The sequence below is a fragment of the Saimiri boliviensis genome, chromosome 6 (assembly GCF_048565385.1).
Source record: "Saimiri boliviensis isolate mSaiBol1 chromosome 6, mSaiBol1.pri, whole genome shotgun sequence".
In the NCBI taxonomy this organism is placed as follows: domain Eukaryota; kingdom Metazoa; phylum Chordata; class Mammalia; order Primates; family Cebidae; genus Saimiri; species Saimiri boliviensis.
The window spans coordinates 101,683,005-101,704,780 of record NC_133454.1 but is presented as its reverse complement, the minus strand read 5'-3'; the positions used below and the strand labels follow the sequence as shown (position 1 = coordinate 101,704,780).

Genomic DNA, 21,776 nt, shown 5'->3' with positions numbered 1-21,776 from the left:
CAAAAAAAAAAAAGAAAGAAAGAAAGAAATACGTTACATTTTCTCCTCACTCACGTAACCAAATACCACCTGTTCCCCAAAAACCTAAGGGAATAAAAAATAAGAATAAAGCCTTCTTTCTAAATTAAAAAAAAGAAAAAGAAAATACATTACATTCTGTCATCAATACATAGATTAAAGAGAGTTCCAGAAATATCCTGGAAATAAGAGAGAAGAGAAAAAGAAATAATTTTCACATTTACCCTGGCTGTTCAAATCTTAGCACCTTCTTCCTGAGATGGCACCCAACCCGCTAACAGAGTTAAGCACATTATAAACCTTAAATAAATGTTAGCTATTATTATTGCTAGGGACAGAAGGAAGTCATACATATAATCAACCAAGACTTATTGAGCACCTACTGTGTACCAGAGACTGCTCTAGGCAGTGAACAAAACAGATTAAGTTCCTGCCCTGATAGAGATGACATTATAGTGATTTGAACCTAGGTTTCCTTATCTCCAAAGCCTGTTGCTGTTAAAAGCAGGGATTGCAAACTCAAATACCAAAGGGGCCAAGTAGATTAAAGAAATGAGTTGGGTCAGATAACAGCTGGCTGTTCACCAAACCTGTTACCTCCTCTTTCTGGGCCCACTCTAAGATTACGTGTCCCAGCCTCTCCCTGCAGGTCAGTATGGCCAAACGACACAACACTAATCCAGAATGTGCGCAGAATGCTACATGTCACTTAGAGACCTGTTCCTCTCTCTGTCTGCTTCTATCTGCTGCATGCAGACAAGGAGGGCAGCCATGGGAGCCACAGACTGAATATGGCAAAGCCACAAAATGGAAGGACCCTGGGTCTCCGAATCACCGCTTTAAAGAGAGCTCTCTGCCCATTAGGAACACTCATTTGTCTTTATGTGAGTGAGTAACTTCTCTGGCTGTAAGCCATTGTAGATTTGGGGGTTGGTTTGTTGCCACAGTTAGCACATCGCAGCCAATATGAGAGTGAAATGGGACAAACAGGAGCCGTGACAGATGCCCTGTCTAAAAGAGGCACCACTACTAAGTGTCAGCTGAGTGTGGCCATCCAGAAATACAGGACCAGTATGGTTGAGCTTCTGACTATTTCAAGAGAACCTAGAAATCCTGATTTTTTTATGGAAAAGCTCTTGATTTTCAAGTGATGTTTCAATTTGTTTGACAAGCATGCAATTATTTATTTATTTATTTATTTTTAAGTTTGAGTTAGGGTCTGGCTCTGTTGCCCGGGCTGGGCTATAGTGGCATGATCTCAGCTCACTGCAGCTTTGGCCTCCTGGGCTCAAGTGATCTTCCCACCTCAGCATCCCAAGTAGCTAGGACTACAGGTGCATGCCACCACACCAAACTAATTTTTTAATTTTTTTGGTAGAGAGGAGGCCTTGCCATGTTGCCCAGTCTGGTTTCAAATTTCAGGGTTCAAGTGATCCTCCCGCCTCAGCCTCTCAAAGTGCTGGGATTACAGGTATCAGCCATTGCATCTAGCCACAAGTGTTTAATTTCTAAAAACCCATCTGTGGACAAAAGTGAGTATCCTGGCAGGTGTTGAGCTGGAGGTGGTTCATTCATAAAGGACCCAGCTTACTAAGCAATGAAGTCAAACTGAGTTATGGGGAGCCAACAAAGGGTTTGGTTCAATTTATATTTTATGAAAGTCTCTGGCTGGAGGATGAGGCTGGTTAAAAGAGGGCCAAGACTAGAGGCAGTGGGGGCAATTAGGAGACACAGCTTTGGAAAGAACATGGACCAAGAGGAGGGAGGGTCTGAAACAAGGCAGCAAAGACAGAAAATCGCCAGAATGATGGCAGTGTTCAAAAATGCAGTGGCTGGGCCCAGTGGCTAACAACTGTAATCCCAGCACTTTTGGAGGCTGAGACAGGCAGATCACTTGAGCCCAGGAGCTCAAGACCAGCCTGGGCAACATGGAGAAACCCTGAGTCAATAAATAAATAAATAAAGACAAAAATTAGGCAGGTGTGGTGTGGTTGGCACATGCCTGTAGTTCCAGCTACTCAGGAAGCTAAGAGGAGAATCACTTGAACCTGGGAGGCAGAGGTTGCAGTGAGCCAAGATCATGCCACTGTACTCCAGCCTGGGTGAGAGAGTAAGATTCTGTCTCAGAAAAAAGAAAAAGAAATGCTATCAGCAAAATGGCCAACTAAATGATGTACTAGAAAACAACCTAGAACAGTTTTCAGATTGCTGGCTCCAACAACGTGGTTTAAAAAAAAGAAAAAAAAAAACAAGAATCTAGAACATTTGTCAGATCTGGGGCTCCAACAAAGGGGTGGTAGCCACACTCACTGAAATAGGTAATAAAAAGGAAACAGAGCATGAGGAGCAAGGCTCGGGGGTGATGAGTTCCCTCTCAGGGAGAAATGCTAACTTGTCAGCAGCCATGGGTAGCAATGTCCAATAAACTGCATAGGCACAGGTCTCATCCTCAAGAGAGAGCTGAGAGTTTTCTGCACCAACAGTATGTAAGTGGTTGTTAAATCCATGAATCTGAATGAGGCTACCCTGGGAGATCTATAGAGTCAGAGAGCAAAGGGGATTGGATAGCTGCCCCAGGATTTAGCAGTCAGGCAAGCACTAGTGACTAATAGCATCCCTTTTCTGTTCCATGAAGGATGGAAAGGGAGCCAGTTAAGGAGCGAAGGAGACAAAGAAATGGAGGCAGTGAAAATGGGAGGACAGAGTGGGGCAAGAGCTGGAGGCACAGAGGATGTTTATTAGTCACCATCACTGCCTGGGCCGTCATGTAGGCCAGGGAGAAAAATCACAGGAGGAATCTGAAAATCTATTTGGATTCATAATGCAAATTAGGGCTCTCCTAAAATTTGGAAGTTTCATGTTGTTGGTGTTTAATTTTCACTAGGGTTCCAGAAGACACCATCCATGCCTCCTCTTCATCCAACTCAACTGGATGAAGGCCAGGGAGAAAAATCATAGGAGGAATCTGAAAATCTGTTTGGATTCAAAATGCAAATTAGGGCTCTCCTAAAATTTGGATGTTTCATGTTGTTGGTGTTTAATTTTCACTAGGGTTCCAGAACACACCATCCATGCCTCCTGTGCATCCAACTCAATTGGCTAGATAACTGAATGTCAAGGTTACTCTTCTACTTTAAACCATGCAATGGCTTTCCACTGCTCTGAACATAAAGGCCACAGTCTGTCTCCTGGGTGACTTTGGTCCTGCTACCTCTCCTTCCTCGTTTACCACTCACTCTCCCCTCCACTCCTGCCCACCATCCAGACGACCTCCTCTGTAGTTCGGGAAAGAATCACAGTCCTTCCCAACACAGAGGACAGTCCCCACTTCTCCACTGGCCCCAAACTCTACCTGGTTATCTCCTATTCCTTCTTCTATAATAGATGTTGCTTCAAATATCACTTCCTCAGGAAAGCCTTCCCTAACCCTTCTCCTCACTCACCAAGGCAGGTCCCCTCCTCCAGCCTCCCCCGCACCCTTGGCTTCCCTTCTGCTAGCAATCATACTTATTCACGGGAGTGGCTGACTAATGTCATAAATACGTATGTGGTTACCAATGAAAATAAGTATATAGGGCCGGGCACGGTGGCTCAAGCCTGTAATCCCAGCACTTTGGGAGGCTGAGGCGGGTGGATCACAAGGTCAAGAGATCGAGACCATCCTGGCCAACATGGTGAAACCCCGTCTCTACTAAAAGTACCAAAAAAAAAATCAGCTGGGCGTGGTGGCATGCACCTGTAGTCCCAGCTACTTGGGAGGCTGAGGTAGGAGAATTGCATGAATCCGGGAGGCTGAGATTGCAGTGAGCCAAGTCACACCTTTGCACTCCAGCCTGCCACCTGGTGATGGGGTGAGACTCTGTCTCAAAAAAAAAAAAAGAAAAGAAAAGAAGTATATAAAGGGGGAACCCAGTGCCTGCCACCCACAGGTGCCTAATAAATACCTATAAGGAATTAATACCTATAAGGAAACTCAATTTGGAAACAACAGACACCATTATTTAAGGCTGCATGGTATATCACAACTGTAGGGACACTAATTGTCTTGGGGTGATCTTTATTGTACATGGGGGCTAGACAGTCACTTTTATCTTTTGCTGCAGAACAAAGAAAACTGGCAATTTTTTTAACTGCATTATATAAAAACTAAACTATGGTGAAAAATAAAATCAAACCATGGTTGCTTAGATTGGGTGAGGCAAGTGAGAAGAGATGGAAACATCTGGGCAAGGGTAAAAGAAAACTTACTTATCGGGTTGGTCACGTGCTTTAGCTTGACAGGGATTTGAGTTACACATGTGTATATATTTTTCAAAACTCAGGAATATGTACTTAAGAGTTTTGTATTTCACTGGATGTAAAATTTACCTCAAAAAAGAGTCTTAAACAAATACTGAAACCTAATCAATAATACGAATGCTAAAGTATTGAGGGGTGACATGTACCAACGTCTGCAACTTACTCTGAATACATCAAAAATAAGATGAATTGATGGATGGATAGTGAGACAGACAGACAGATGTATGATAAAGCAAAATGTTAATTGCACCATCTAGGTGATACATATAGGGGTGTTCACTATACAGTTCTTTCTACTTTTCTATGTGTTTGAAAATTTCATAAAATGTTGGGTGGGCAGGACTGTACTGTATAACTGACAATATATTTACATTGTAATCAGATCTCGTTTCAAATCCCAGCTCCACCACTTACAAGCAATGTGCCTCAGGCAAGTTAGTTTTTACATGGCCTCTCAATCTTAACTTCCTCCAAGCAAAATGGGCAAGAACTACCTGACAGTGTTGTCATGGGGACTCGATAAGATTAAACTCTTGATCCAGTGACTAACACAGTAATAGCTGTCTCATAAATGTTAGTCTTAGGCTTCTTATTCAGAAGTCAACATATTCACAAACTAGGACAAATCTTCAATAAAATGTGAAAGAAGAATCTTGTAAAATTTTTTCTCTTGCTACACCCCAAGGGAAATTAAAAGAATAAATTAATTGTGCTATTTTTATAGGTAAAGACACTGACCTTCTATCAGTAGGACACGGGGAGTTCCATGTCTAAGGAGGGTGAGAGACCCACACTGTTGACACTTCCTCCCTGCATTTCCCAGTGGCCAACACGACCCGTTGTGAGAGCTGGCCAAGGTTAGCAATATCCTCACATCGGGAGGAAAGATAGGGAACGTCGGCAGAATCTTAAGTAGCACGCTATAGCCAAGACTGCCGGTCTCCTTCCCAGATGTGCAAATGAAAAGAGCCAATCAGACAGGCCTTGAGATCTGCTAAGGCCTCAGACACGCTGTCAGAAGTGGTAGTCACATGACTGTCTTGGCTTTTAGCATAATTACACGAACTGAGAGAGACGGCCTTATGATCATAAACAAAAGCCTCCGAATTGAGACTGTGTATCCAACTGAAAGATGGCTGCTAGGCTACCATGTGGACTTTGCATCGCTAGGTTTGAAAGGTGAAGGAAAGGAGGCTGTTCACGATGACAACAAAGGAGGAGGAGCTGCTGACATCTGGAAGCAAGGAAAAATTATACCCTTCCGTGCCAGAAAACCCAACCAATGCTCATTCAAGAATATTAGGCCTGACGTCTTAAAATCAGTGAAAGGGTTAATTATATGTCACAAGTGAGACACCATAATCAAAGGAAATTGCAAATTTTTAGAAGGCATCACTGCGTGCCTACTAGGTTGAACAGCTGGGACTATACACAGTGTTTGAAGCTGTCTTAGACTGCATGCAGCAAATCTGACTCCCACCCTCCCTACCTTGAAATCTGATTCCCTTTTACGTAATTATAAGCCCACCTAGTTGACTGTCCCATTAAGCCTAGGTTTCAAACCCCTTGGAGACATGATGCACTCACTGTGGAAGCTTCCCTGCCTCTAGCGCACATATGTCTAGGGGCACTGGTGTGCCCGGACCAGGTCATATCAGAGGTGAGCCAGTTGAGGCATTGCTTCCCAACTCCATCATCATGTTGGTAGCTTGAAATCAGCCATGGCGGGAATATTTATACAGGAAAATTGACCAACACTATCAAGCAGGCCACCTGTCATTGTTATCTCTCATAGAACAATCTTACCAACATGTGAAGTTGTCTTTTAGGGCTACGAAGGAGGAGACAAATGTTCAGAAATTTGCCCTGCAAACTGACCTTATTCAAAACAGACCTCTACCAAGGCCATGGTTAATGGGCGATCAGGTTAAGAAGACTTTTTTATACCATGTGCCCCTTCTCTGGCCGCTGCTGAACGGATGAGGGGTAGATACCCAGATTCCCTAACTCCATTGGGTTGGCCAGACTGCAGCAACTTGATTCTTCCTCATGGAAATGTGGAACTGGGACAGAGACTTGACGGTGGGCATTTACACTGAAGAGCCCTGCCCACTCCAGCTGCAGTGAGCACCGCAGTACTTGAAAGCCCCATGCAAGGTTTAGTGTCCGGAGAACCAAGCAGTTATGGGTAAGCAGAAAAAGCCAGTCTGCAGGAAGGGGCAGAAGGATGAACCGGGCCATAGGAAGAAGAGGCGCCGGGCCCAGCAGATGCACAGCCAGTCACCTTAGCCTGTTAATGTTCTGGAAGGCAACATCATGAAGCAGAGGGCAGGCTCTGGAATCAAACTGCCTGGGTTCCCATCTCTACTCCTATGGTTAACTAGTAGACACTGAACAAGTAACTGTTAAGTTATTCTGTGCCTCAGTTCCCTCTTCTGAAACATGGGGATAACAGCAGAACCTACTTCATAGGGTTGGTATGAGAATCAAATGAGCTAATACAAACAGTAAATGTTCAAAAGTATTAGTTGTTATTTCTATCAATTCATTATTGCATCCATGTGGCCTGGTTATATTTCATTCCTATTACAAATACGTCACCTGGGATTCCCCCGTGGCCTGAGTCCCCATACTTGAGCTAGTTTCAGTTGTGTAGTTAGATGATCTGTGCCCTAAATCATAGAATAATTCGCGCATCCCTGGACCACTGTGTGACCTTTAGGAATCACTTCCTCAACCCTCTCTTAGGAGTAGTGTGAGATTCAAACAGGAAAAGAAACTGAAAGATTCAACAACCGTGAACTGTTGTACCAAACTCTGGGAACTGTTATCCCTGCAGGGAAAAGTAAAGATACTACACTGGCCACAAGAATGGAAAACACTTGTTTAAAATGTGTTTATTGCTGGACTAGAACCTAGAGAAATATTCCGCACCCTACTGGAAAAAAGGTTCAGTTTCTATAGGGTTCACCAGCTTGACTCATATGTTCATCTCCAGTATTAATAAAATAATAATAGAAAACTGCCAAAGACAGTTCTAGGACACTGATTTTTTAATACACTTTCACCCAGCTTAATTATATCCAAAATAATGCCTGAAGACTGATCCTCCTATTCTTTTCAAAACCAAGATTTCTTAATTGATAATGAAGGGTAAGATCTGGAGATATTTTTATTCGTCCCTTTTCAGCAAGAACTTAAAAGCCACACTGTGAGTTTCAACACATTTTCTTCTCACACTTCCCATTTTTCTTCAGCCTTCCTAGGTTTGCTGTTGACATCTGATAAATAAAAAGGCGAGTGACAGGACAGGAGCACTCATTATTAGGGACAGAGATAGGCAGACAGGTCTGGGAGTCCCAGTTTCATTCCAGATCCTTCATGCCATATTTCATGCAGAAAGACTCAAGGTAGAAGTATTCTAGGCTTTCCCATTTACTGGAACTGCATAAATACCAAAGCCATTTTGTGCATCTGACGTCAGGAGATTTTATTTCCAGCTAAGAATAGATTTAACATATAAATCTCAATCTAAATCGAATTCACCTCTCGTGGTTAGGACACTCGGGCAAAGCCGCGCCTGAGTGATAGGAGGCAGGTGCAGCAGCGACCTTGGCCTATGCTTGAGGCGGCTACTTGGCCTTATTTATATCTACAGGATTGGTTAAAACACAAGTTTGTCCCCATTCTACATGGTGTTTAAAAAGGCCCATGATTTCTCTTAAACGCCTGTGGAAGTATCACCTAGGGAAGGAAGCCAAGGAGTAAAGGAAAATGGGCAGAACTGTCTAAGGAGATATTTTAACTCTAGGTTTGAATCTGACCTGTGCTGTTAAAGCTATTCTCTTTTATAATAAAAGACCTTTCTCTGTTTCTAACAGAAGTTCAAGTTCTCTCATGACACAATTTAGTTAGCATGGAAAGAGGGTCATAATATAGTGTTAAGAGAAAAAAGCAAGTTGCTACATATTATACCTTTTATATCAGAAATAAAAAAATAATAAAATAAGTGAGGTGGCTGGGTCTGGTGGCTCATGCCTGTAATCCCAGCACTTTGGGAGGCTGAGGTGGGCAGATCACCTGAGGTCAGGAGTTCAAGACCAGCCTGACCAACATGAAGAAACCATGTGTGGTGGTACATGCCTGTAATCCCAGCTACTCAGGAGGCTGAGGCAGGAGAATTGCTTGAACCCAGGAGGCAGAGGTTGCAGTGAGCTGAGATCACACCATTGCACTCCAGCCTGGGCAACAAGAGCAAAACTCCATCTCAAAAAAAAAAAAAAAAAGTGAAGCTACATCTATGGATATAAATATTTGTATGAAGAGTTCTGGAAGGATCCATCATACTTGCTTAACAGCACAACTCTAGGGAATAGCAAGGTGATATGGTTTGGCTGTGTCTCCACCCAAATCACACCTTGAATTGTAGTTCCCATAATCCCCATGTATCATGGAAGGGACTCGGTGGGAATTAATTGAATCATGGGGACAGTTACCCCCATGCCAGTCTTGTGATAGTGAGTTCTCACAAGATCTGATGGTCTTATAAGAATCTCCCCACCTCACTCGGCACTTCTCTTTCCTGCCATCATGTGAAGAAGGATGTGTTTGCCTCCCCTTCCGTCATAATTGTAACTTTCCCAAGGCCCCCCCAAGCCATGCGAAACTAACTATGAGTCAATTAAAATTCTTTCCTTTATAAATTACTCAGTCTCGGGCAGTCCTTTATATTAGCGTGAGAGCGGACTAATACACAAGGCCAACAGGGCCTTTTGCATTTTACTTTACCTACTTCAGTATTGCTTGAATTTTATAAAGTGTATATTACTTTCATAATTGTTTTAAAGCCAATGAAGATTGAAGATAGGCCTATATTTATCTGCGCCTCACATTGAAACTATGACAGCAAGCTGTGGGAAAACTCTTCCCTTTTCAGAATGAAAATCCTTGGCTGGGCTTGGCTGCTAATGCAGGAAGAAGCAGGAAATGCAGATGGTGGAACTCCACCAAAACATCTGCTTATGGCTCATGAAGACACAGACAGGGGATGGGGGAAGAAGGGAAGATCTTGAGGCTCTTATCCATAGGTGAAAAAACGAAAGCCCTGAAAAGTGAAATAATTTGATAAATAACAGTCAGGAGTGACCTCAGTCTCCCGAATGCATCCGATACAATTTTCCCTCACCCAGGCTGCTTTCCGAGACCTTAAACCAAAGTAGTGTCTGCTGATAGCTCTAAGAAGGAGAAAATGGGCCAGGCATGGTAGTTCACATCTGTAATTCCACCACTTCAGGAGGCCAAGGCAGGAGGATCACCTGAGGTCAGGAGTTCAAGACCAGCCTGGCCAACATGGCGAAACCCTGTCTCTACCAAAAATACAAAAATTAGCCAGGTATGGTGGTGTATGCCTGTAGTCCCAGCTACTCGGGAGGCTGAGGCAGGAGAATCACATGAACCTCAGAAGTGGAGGTTGCAGTGAGCCAAAGTTGTGCCACTGCACTCCAAGTTGGGCAACAGAGCAAGACCCCATCTCAAAACAAAAAAAAAAAAAAAAGAAAGAAAGGGAAAGAGAGAGAGACAGAATGAGAAAATGAACCAGAGGTAACTGATAGTTTTTATTTTACTAAAGAAATTCTTGCAGGATCTTCAATATCATCTGTAAGCCCATGGGCCTTAAAGGAGAAATAATTCTACACAATCACATCTATAAAGAAGAAGTGGAAATACTTCCCTATTATTTTATTTTATTTTTTATTTTTGAGACAGAGTCTTGCTCTGTCACCCAGGCTGGAGTGCAGCAGCACAATCCTGGCTCACTTCAACCTCCGCCTCCTGGGTTCAAATGATTCTCATGCTTCAGCCTCCCACATAGCTGGGACTACAGGCATGCACCACCATACCTCGCTAATTTTTATAATTTTAGTAGAGACGGGGTTTCATCATGTTGACCAGGCTGGTCTCAAACTTCTGGCCTCAGGGGATCTGCTTGTCTTGGCCTCCCAAAGTGCTGAGATTATAACATCAGCCACTGCACCCGGCCAGGAATTTATTTAGTTTGTAAAAAGTTGTTTTTTTAGTTTGTAAAAGGTTGTTTTTTCACAAACTAAAGAAAACTCCTATGATCATCTCAATAGAGATGAAGCATTTGCCAAAATTGATAACCATTCATGCTAAAAATCCACAGCAAATTTGCTAGAGAAGGGAACTTCCTCATCCTGATAAAAGGCCTCTATGAAACAAAATCAAAACTATAGCCAACATCATACTTAATAGAGAAAGACTGATATTTTCCTCCAATACCAGCATCAAGGCAAGGATGCCCATTAGCCCTATTTCTACTCAGCAAAGTACTAGACGCTCTAGCCAGTGCAATAAGGCAAGAAAAAATAAATAAAAGGCTTACAGATTTGGAAGAGAGAGAAGTGTCTTTATTCACAGATAACATGATTTTCTATTTAGAAAAATTCCAACGATTCTATAAAAAGCTACTAGAACTAAAATGAGTTTAGAAGGGGTCACATGATATAAGGTTTTTTAAAATCGTATTCCTATATACTAACAAAGAAAATTTCATATTGCTGTTTGCCAAAGCACTGAAAAACATGGAAAATGTAGTATGTACAAATTTGTATGCTGAAAACTATAAAACATTGATGAGAGAAAACAAAGAATACCTAAGTCAATGGAGAGGGATATAGTCATGATTTTTTTTAAAAAATCAATACTGTTAAGATGGTGATCTCTAATTGGTCTAGATTCAAAGAAATTTCAATCAAAAATCTAGCAGGCTTTTTAAATAGAAATTGACAAGAAGATACTAAAATCTGTATAGAAAGCATAAGACCTAGAATAGCCAAAAAGATTTTTTAAAAGAATAAAGAATACTCACACTATCTGATTTCAAGACTTACTACAGAACTAAAGCAGTGGAACTCAATGAGAGCCAATTTTACTCCCCAGGGGGACATGTAGCAATGTCTGGAAACATTTTTGGTTGTCACAACTGAGAATGAGGGGAGTTACTGACATCTACCAGGCAGTCAGAAATACTGCTAAATTTCTAATGTACAGGACAGGTGTCCACAACAAAGAACTGTTGAATCCAAATGTTAATAATGCTGATGTTAACAAACTCTGAGCTAGAGAAATTAAGACAGTGTTGTACTGGCATAGAGAGAAGATCAGTAGAACAGACTGGAATCCCTAAACAAACCCAGACATACATGGTGCCAAGGTAAGTCAACAGAGCAAGGATAGTATTTTCAATAAATGGTGCTAGAACAATCAAATATCTGTATTTTTAAAAATAATCTTGACTCTTACTTTCCACCATACACAAATATTAACATGAAATGGATCACAGACCTAAAAGTAAAAATAGTAACTCAAAACTTCTAGAAGAAATCATAGATATTTGTGACCTTGGCACAGATTAGGCAATTTCTGTGCTAGGACACAAAAAGCACAAATCTTAAATTGAAAAGTTGATAGAGTTAATCTAAATGTAAAACTTCTCTCCTTTAAAAAAAATTGTAAATAAAAAGAAAAGACAAGGCACAGACCGGGAGAACATATTTGCAAAACACCTATCTGATTAAAAAAAAAAAAAAAAATTGTATCCAGACTATACAAAGAAAGCTCAAAACTCAGTAAAAAGAAAGCAATCTAACTTTTTTTAAATGGGCAAAATAACTTGACACTTCAAAGTAGAGATATAGATGGCAAGTAAGAACATGAAAAGATACATAATAATAAAATTATTAGTAATTAGAGAAATGTAAACTAAAACTGGAATGAGATACCACTAAACTATTCGAATGGCTGACATTTAAATTAAAAGGAAAAAAAAGCTGACAATACCAAGTGCCAGTGAGGATACAGAGAAACAACTAGAACTCTCATACATTGCTAATGGGAATACAAAACTGTACAGCTACTTTGAAAAAGAGTTTGGCAGTTTCTTATAAGGCGAAACACGTTCCTAACACACGACCCAGCAATCCCATTCCTAGGCATTTACCCAAAAGGAATGAAAACTGCCCGCAGAAAGACTTTCATGCCACAAACTGGAAACAACCCAGATGTCCATCAACTGCTGAATGAATAAGCAAACTGTGGTGCAATGGAATACTATTCTGCAATAAAAAGAATGGAATTGGTGATCTATGCAATGACATGGATAATTTTCAAGAGCATTATGCTAAGTGAAAGAAAGCCAGACACAAAATGTTATATACAGTACAATTCCATTTCTGTGACCCCTCTGGGTAAGGCAAAACTACAGGGATGGAAAATTAATTGGTGGTTTTCAAGGACTGGGTGTGTCAGAGGAATGGATTAACTGCAAGGGGCAGGAGGGGACTTTTTGGGGTGACAGAAATGTTCTATATCTGGATTGTGGTGGTGGACGCATGATTGCACACTTTTGTCAAAACTCGTAATGCAGTACAGCTACAAAGGATGAATTTCTCTGTATGTAAATTACACCTTAATAAAGATGACTTTCAAAAAAGAAGAAAAAGCTGGTAGCTGATGAGTGTGTTCTCTTCGTACTGCATGACATTTTCGAAATCTGAATTAATTGGCAATATTTAAAAACAAAAAGATTCTAAGTAAAGACTTGGCTTTTGTTGAGAAGTCAGAACTGCGGTACCCTGAGCCTCAGTCCCACGCAGGCTGCCACTCAGCAGTGGCTGCCTCTTTGGGCAACGCAGGCACTTGCTGTCCTGCCACATCCCCCAACCTGACCCAATTCATGGACGTACTTTACCCACCTGTCATTGCACCTGCCCAGGTAAGAGTTTCTTGTCCTGGACTACAGGCTGCCTAAAGGCAGGGTCCAGGCCTGATCTGTTCTCACTCTACCCCCAGCATCTAGTGAAGGGCATGACACACACTGGGTGCTTGATAAACACTGCTGCATCAATATGACTCAGTTGCCACCTTCCCACCAGCTCCTAAAACTGACATTTACAACACCCAGATTGCTAACTGCTCCTTTGGTCCTGAAGTCCCCAGAGAGAGTCACCATCCACGGCAGGCATCCCATGATCCAGAATAATGTGTCCCTCTGTGTGTTTAGAAATCCCCCCTAATATGCTGTCAAGCAACGAAAATGTTTTAAGGTCATTCCAACTATTCACTTTTGTCTGGAGAAGAGTGGAGTTTTTGTTTGTCTTAAAAAAAAAAAAAAAAAAAAAGAGAAAGAAAACCACAATACGGGCTTGAAGGTTAATGAAAATGAAAAGGGAAGTGTGCACATTCATTCTAAATATTCTCAGATCATATTCCAGTAATTTGAGACTTGAGCTAAGTAAGCTTCTGAGAGATTCTCTAGTTGTCATCAGAATTTCAAGATCTCGAAGTTTCCATGGTGGTGGTCAGTTTGAGGGAAGGATGTGGGTCAGCAAGGGAATATCTAACTTCTGGTTTATGCCAGTATTAAAAGAACAGTAATACTGTACTTTTCCAAGGACCAGTGACACTACTTTTAATATTTAATACACTTTCTTCTCTTCCTACCTCCTTTTCTCTCTCTCTTGCTTGTCCCCCTTCTCCCTGAACCCCCAAATGCTGTAGTATCCCAGCCCCTCAGAGCCCCTCAGCCCCCCAAGGAGGGCCTGGGGAAGCCCCAGGGCAGGAAGAGGGTGCCAGGGACTTCTCCCTACAGCGCCCTGTGCTCTGGCCCCAAGATCATCTTCTTTACTATGTGGGAGTGGGAAGAATAAGATGGAAGGCAAGATTTGGGACATCTTGTAAGAATCTTTGAAGGACTAGTCATATTGAGAGTAAAAATTCAAAATACATTTTATTGGGCCATCTACATTTGGGGGAGAAACACCAAACCAAACACTCTGGTCCTATGTCTTTCATGTTTAAAAATGAGAAAGTGTGAACATATATAATTACATCTCATTTTAACCCTCCCTTCGCCCACCTCCCCTATGACTCTGCCTTTCTCTAGAGAAAAGACTTTGGAAGAATTGTCTTATGTGCTGCCTCCACGGCCTGTTTTTCCTTTCTCTCTTGAACCCTCTGCAGTTAGACTTTTATTCCCATCACTCTCAGAGCCACTAACCACCTTCACATCCCCAAACCAACATGCATTGCTGGTACCATCTAACTCTACTCTTAGCAGCATCTGTCCAAGCCAATCATGCCCTCCTCCTTGATTGCTTTCTTCTCTTGGCTCCCAGGACACCATATATGCTTTCTTCTCTTTCTACTGCCTTATTGTTTTTCTCTCTATCTTTTGCTGGTCCCCCTCTCCCTGAACCCCTGAACACTGTCATAATCCCAGGCGCATTACTCAGATCGCCCTCCCGCTTCTCCATACTTACTCTCTAGGTTTCTTATTCACATCCATTCTGATGGCTCCCAGATTTATACCTTAGGACCTGTTGTTGCCCTAGAATTACAGACTACTTTATTCAACTGGCAACCTGACATTTCCACTTGATTAAACATTTCAAGCTTTACATACCCCAAATGAACCTCACCCCAAACCGGAACTGCCTGCAACCTTTCCCACTCAATTAATGGCAACTTCCTCTTCTAAGGTGCTTGAGTCAAAGCCCTTGAAGCCCTATCAATTCCTCTCTTTCTCTCCTACCCTTTTAATCCACCAGATAATTCTGGTAGCTCTATCTTCAAAACATATTCAAAATATAACCACGTCTTCTGCTACCACCCTGTCTAAGCTAACTTCATCTGCAGATTGATTTCAACAACAGCTTCCTTCCTGATCTCTGGCTTCCATACTTGACCTTACAGACTTTTCTCCCCACAGCAGCCAGGGGGATCCTTTTAAAACTGAAATTGGATTATGTCACCTCTTATTTGGATGCTCCAATGGCTGACCATCTCATTCCAACTAAAGTACCAAGTCATCACCATGGCCAGTAAGTCCTATAGGCTCCAGCCCCATCTCTCTCTTCAGCAGCATTCTCACTACTCTCCCTTAGCTCAGTCAATTCTACACTGGTATTTCTGCTGTTCCTCAAATAACCCAAGCACAATCTCGGCTCAAGGCCTTTGCCTTGAGCTTTTTCCCACAGCCTGGAATATTCTCCCCCCAGATTTCCACTGTTAGGTCTACTCAGTGTCATCTCCTCCCCTCCTCACCACTCCATCTAGACGAGTACATGTGTGAAGGGGCCATCCCCTACCCTGATTTATTTTTCTCCATCAAACTTACCATTACCCGACCTACAGGTATTTGCTTATTGTTACTTCTTTCTCAAAATGGGGACTGTGAATTTGCATCATCAGCATTACTCAAGCGCTTGTTAACGATGCAGGCTCTCAGGCCTTATTTCAGACCTACCGAGCCAGAATCCACATTTTAACAAGATCTTCAAATGACTGGTAAGCACAGTTAAGTTTGGACGGCACGGGGCTCAATATTCCAAGGTAACAGTAATGAACAAAAACAAGCCCCATTCTTTCTCATCCTGGTGAGAACAAGGCTTGTTTTTGAATGAATGAATGAATGAATGAACGAATGACCTTGAACCTGTTCTAAACTCGACTGCAAGTTGATGATGGGTACAAGGAGGTTGGGGAGGCGCAAGGAAGACGTCCCACATCAAAACTATCTCCCCCAACACTGTGTTTTAAATTAGAAATTCTTTGGTATCAATTCAACAAGAAGAGCTAAGTATCCTAAATACATATGCACCCAATGCAGGGGCACCCAGATTCATCAAATTCTTAGAGACCTACAAAGTTCTTTGAGACCTGCAAAGAGACTTAGACTCACACACAATAATAGCGGGACATTTTAACACCCCACTGACGATATTAGATAGATCATCAAGACAGAAAATTAACAGAAGTATTCAGGACCTGAACTCAGGTCTGGATCAAGCAGACCTGATACATATCCACAGAACTCTCCACCCCAAAACAACAGAATATACATTCTTCTCATCACCATACGGCACTGATGCTAAAATTGATAGTGTAATCAGAGGAAATTCTTTTGTAACAGCAAAACCTTCTCTTGAAATGCAAATATATTCCCTTAATAAAGCAGTCAATCACAACTTACTGTGATATATTTAAATGAGATAGTATTCTAACATCTAACAGAATCAGCCAAATAGGGGGGAACAGGAGTATAGAGACTGAAAATTTAATAAATTCCTATTCTGTGTTGGGTATTGTAACAGGTAATAGGCAAATGAAGGTAAACCAGGAACTAAGTTGGAGGGAGAAACACGCAGCCCCTTAGAGCCCTTCGGCCCGCAGAGGACAGCCTGGGAAAGCCCCAGCATGGGGAGAGGATGCTGGGGACTCCTCCCTACAGTGTCCTGTGCTCTGACCACAAATAACCCTTTAATTTTTCTCTGCCAGAAATGCCACCATCAACACTGCCAACCCCTACTCACCCTTCAAGGCTCTCACTCCCCCAGAATTCACTGTTCCCTCTTGAGCTCTGATCACGTGGTACAGAGTGCAAGGGCCTTGACTGCCCTTTTCTTGAGGGGCTTCTACAAACTGCCTTGTCCTTATTCGCCTCTGTATCCCCTGCCCCTGCACAGCACCTAGACAGGGTCAACACGCCATCTACTGCTGCCATTTTAAAAGAGCAGGTAGCATTTATTGAGCCTTTACTGTATACCAAGCACTGTTTTTAAACACTTTAGGTGCATTAACCATGTAATCCTCACAGGAACCCAATGAGATTGGAACTATGATTGTCCCCATTTTCCAGATGGGAGAACCGAGACCCAGTCACACTGAGTAGCTGCCCATGGATGAGTGCTATCCCTGTACATAACAGGCACGCAGTACATGCTTACTGACATGAACTGAATGGAAGCTCAGTAATGAAAAAGACAGTGAATTCAAATCTGAGCTCTACCATTTTGCCTGGAGCCTGGATGGCCGAAGAGAACAGAGGGTGTCAGCACTCACTGCTACAAAGAAACTTATTTCCCACACCAACCTCCCGCATCCAAAACAGAACTTACTGGCTGGGAACAAGACAGAAGACGGAGATGGAATTTAGGAGTCTGAGGGAGGGCAGTGAAGATGACAACAGCCTTTTCTTTACGTGGAAAAGAGAAGAAGCTCCGATTCCTTTAGAATGTTCAAGCAAAAGAGGTTCAGGTGGGCTGGGTGGAAGCGGTCTGGGAACACACTGCAGGGTCTCCAGCACTGGAAGGTGCTGAACAACTGCTGCAGAATTTCCCAGAAACAAATCTGTTTGCCCATTTTTTAACCAAGGCAAATGTCTGGCTTAGCCTTGCTTAAGCAACAAGAAAGAGCAGCCATGTAAATGACAGGTCTGTAGCAAGCCAGCACTTTGAGTAAGATCTCAGACAGCTCAGGGTCGGAGGCATTCTGCAGTGAGCGGCAGCACCACACCACAGCAAGTCCTGAGAAAAAGTGCCAAACTAGGTGGTTTGCCGAAAGTCAAAGGTCCCCAGAAAGCGTCTTTCATTCTCACGGTTCCCTCCTGACACCGCTTCTTCCCACAAAGCCCTTGGCATGCCCTGCACTAGGGGTGAAAACTGCCTCAAGTGGAAATCAGAGAACAAATGAGAGCAGGTAGGACGTAAGAGGTAAGAGTTACACACAGGAAACCCAGTATTTAACTCTTCCCTTGAGAGAGACACAAGCCATGGAATTGAATCAGCGGCAAATCCACAGAAAACCATGGAGCCCAGAGGTAGAGGGTGGATCCACAGGTGGGCTGGACCATGGGAAGCTGGTCATAAAGGGTGACAGCAGAACGGGCATCCAAAAAGCAGAGAGGCAGCAACGAGTCACTCCAGTGAGTTGGGGAAAGACAGAGAGGGCTTTGGGGAGCAACATCAACTGTAACGATTTTTACCATCATGTAATCAAAGCATCTTTCCCAGCCCTGTATCTCCACAACCACCACATTGAAAGAAAAAAGAAAGAGGACACCGGGGCTAAACCCAAATAATGTTGATCAGAAGTCCCCTAAGTCAGGCTCTGGCGGTCTGAAAGAGGAGCCAAAGAAAGTCAGGGAGGTTCAGAAGGCCCAGGGTAGAAAGGTCAGAAGGGAGATCAGAAATTCAAAACTGGTCCGAGGAAATCGCCCAACATCAGGCTGAACAGAACAACACATGAAAGCCAATTTCACATGTTGCAGACGGCTGAACAAATGAGCATCATCCTAAAGTAAATATCTCATAAGCAGTTCACAAAAACTACCAAGGACTTGATATCCTTTCATCAAAAACAGGATGTATGTTTCTGAGCCAATAAATACCAAGGGATTTACGTGGGTCTTTCTCAGGACTTAACGTTTTAACAATTATGCCAAATACACATCACTAAAAACTAATATAGGCATAAAAATCGGGGGTAAAATTTGTCAGAGTTTGTTCTCAAGTCCGAGGCACACATCCAAAGATTCCTGAACTTTGTAACCACTATCATCACAATGGAAAATTCTTTGACAGTAACTTGCAAGCACAAGCACCTCCTATCAGTGACCCTTTACGTGAATCGAAGATTGAAAATGGGCTCTGAATTAAGCTGCTGAAGATCAGAAATATTTTTAACCTGAAACTCTCTTATCTAACACAATGTCAGCCCCTTACAATTAGGAATTTTAATCTAATTTGGGGGAGGGGGTACTCTGGGAAAGAAGAGGTCATTAGTCCTGGCTAAAAACCACAAAACTACAGGAACACATTATCTGAAGTGAGAACTATATTCCTTGATAGGTCAAATGTATCAAGAGCTCAGAATTTCATGACAACAAACACAAAAGCCTGCCCTTTCCAAGTGCAGCAGTAATCATTCCTATTTCCAAGACAATTGCTGAATGCACAGTGTAAGTTTTGAATTAGCAGAATAATCCACCCCCATCTAGAATACTTACAACAGATTTTTCAAAATTGTCCAAGGAATTACAGAAATCTATTTCCTAGGGATTGCTGGGAGTCGAAAAGCGAAGCATGACTATTTTTAACTAACCTGCTAACAGTGGATTATATACTTGGTGAGCGCCTGCATCCCTTTGCAAGGTGCAAGCAATTATTAGAAACACCTCCTTCCCAAAAGAAAAGAGTTCCCCTATCAACACAGGGGAAACTGTGTTGATATTTGGGAAGCCGACAGGCGGATTGCCTAAAACTCTCTAGCCATTTCATGCAGTTAAGACCAAGTGGACACTCAACAGGGAGCCCAAAATACCGGGGACGTCGCCACCCAGAAACGTGTTCTAATAATACATTTCAGGTTTAAGATGTCCTAAACACACATCTTTCTCTAAATGAAGCAAGCGCGCCTGCGAGACCACTAGGAAGGTTAAACAACTTGTCCAAAAAGAAGAGGGGATTGCACCTTTTCTTTTTCTTCCTCGCCCAAAGTGCCTTCCGGAAAGACAGATTTCTGACAGTTCGCCTGCTGTTGCAGCAGCAAAGGGCGGAGAGAATCCCAGAGCCGGTGCTGCCAAGACCTCTCCATCCACCGCCACCCGGGCAGGTGTGGGTCCCGACCCGCCGCCCTGCTCCTCCAGAAACCTCCGCCGACGCCCTGACGCCAAGCGCTTACCCAGGTCGGCCTGGCAGTGTTCCAGGAGGGCCGCCAGCAGCAGGAGTCCCAGCAGCAGCGTCGGCAGCCTCGGGGGCGCATTGTGGGACGCGCCGGCCCCGGGGCCCCTCACGCCCGTGCAGCACGCGGCTCCCCAGCCGGCCCGACCGAGCCCACGCGCCACGAGCCGGCTCCTGCGCCCCCGCGCCGCGGGCGCGGCTACCCTTGAGCCCTGAGGCTTGGCCTCCTGCGGAGCCATGGGGACGCTTCACACATCCAGGCCGCTGCCTCGCTCTGCACCGCGCCGGGGAGCCCAGCCCTCGGCGCCCCGGTCCTCACCGGGCATCGCCGGCCACGGCCCGGGCGCCGGAGGGAGGGGGTGCCGAGCGGCGCAACTGGCTCGCTCGTTCTGCCGCGCCCGGGGCGGGCTCCGGGGAGCCGCGGCTTCACCCGCTCAGGGGCCGGGCCCGCATGGAGCAGCGGCGGGCGCGGGCCGGGGTTCCCACGGTGCCTGTCGCTGCGCGCCGGCGCGCTCGGGGCGGCGAGGGTGGGATGGACGCCGCCCGGACCCCCTCCCCCGGGCCGGCTCCTGCAGAGCGAGGGGGCGAGGCTGCCGGGAACCCGGGTGGCGGCAGCGGGGCGCGCTAGGGTCCCTCCCTCCCGCCGCCGCTGCAGCCTTGGCGCCCTGCTTTCGTAGCTCCTCACTCCTCGCTCCTCGTGCCTCGCTGGGCTTCGGGTTCCAGCCCCGGCTCCAGCTCCGGCTCCCGGGCCGCGAGTGCTACTGCAGCTCAGAGCTGCGCCTCATTGACAAAGAAAGCACGTAGCCTCCGGATCTGGCGAGGAGGCGAGGCCGGCGCGCGCGCGCATCCCCGCGAGGAGCCACCGCGCGCCCCCCGCTCCCGCGCGCCTGGCCGGGCTCGGGACCCAGGAGGGGGACCCCTCCCGGCGGCTCCCGCACAGCGGAGGTCCTCAACCGGAGAGCTTCCCTCCCATCCTGTCCCTCATCTAGAGGAGGGAAGGTCGGCGGGAGAGGTTGTCTGGCGAGGGAGGAGGGTCATGGTCAACGTGCCCAAATGGTAGGAAAGCGCTTCCGCCTGGATTTTGGGAAAGCTCTTTGTAGCTCGGCGAGCGCGCTTTGTGCTATTTGCTCACTACTTCTCGGAGGGGCCGGCGGACACCTGCATGCCGGTTTAAACCCTGAGGAGCTCAGGCGGCTGTGGCCTAATTGCAATAAGACGCTGGATTAAAACACATTATTAATATTTGTTGCAGCCACACTACGTGCAAAGCATTTACAAGGTGCACTGGGAAGACCGGGGAAGTTTTTCCAAAAAAGTCCCTTCCCCCAAATAAGAATCAGGCAGCCCCTGCCCAGAGGGACAAAAGGCCCAGGCCTCACCTGAATTGGTCTCCTGCTCTTCACCCTTGCTAGCCTTGATGGCCTTAGCATGCAACCTGGTTCTTAGGCACCTCATCCATCCCCAGTCACTAGGTATTCATTACAGGCCGGTTGTTTGCCAGCATTAGGCACTGTATACAAGCAGCGAGGAAACATACACATTCCTTGACCTGGTGAGGCTCAGACACTATTCACTCAACTGTACTTATTGATGGCCTGTGATGTGCCAGGGACAACAGCCATAAACAAATTCCCTGCCCTCCTGGAGCTGACATTCTAGTAGGAGTTCAAGTGCAATAAACAAATAAGTAATAGAATATTAGACTGGTAAATACCATGAAGAAAAATCGATGTAAAAGAATGAAACGTGGGGAGAGGGTGTTGCAATGCTAAACATTGTTAAAAAAGGCCTTGCTGAGAAGGTGAAGTTTAAGCCAAGATCTGAAGGAGGTAAGAGAACAAAACATGCAGGAAGAGCATTCCAGATACAGGGAACCAAAAAGGCGAACGTCCCAGGGCAGAGCGTGCCTGGTGGGTTCAG

General features: G+C 44.5%; 1 protein-coding gene across 4 annotated transcripts in view; it reads right to left on the bottom strand.

Annotated features, from left to right (window-relative positions):
- KIAA1549L (KIAA1549 like) overlaps window positions 1-20,729 on the bottom strand; it is a 294,483-nt gene extending 273,754 nt beyond the window's left edge. The window contains exon 1 of one of the 4 annotated variants that reach the window (XM_074401291.1): window positions 19,858-20,729. In XM_074401291.1, the coding sequence (XP_074257392.1) occupies window positions 19,858-20,095 (238 nt within the window). In that variant the 5' untranslated portion in view covers window positions 20,096-20,729. Of the gene's footprint in view, window positions 1-19,647; window positions 19,828-19,857 lie in introns of those variants that run through there. The other 3 variants (XM_039471338.2, XM_074401295.1, XM_074401294.1) reach the window with 3 other exon arrangements.
- Window positions 20,730-21,776: the final 1,047 nt, after the last annotated feature.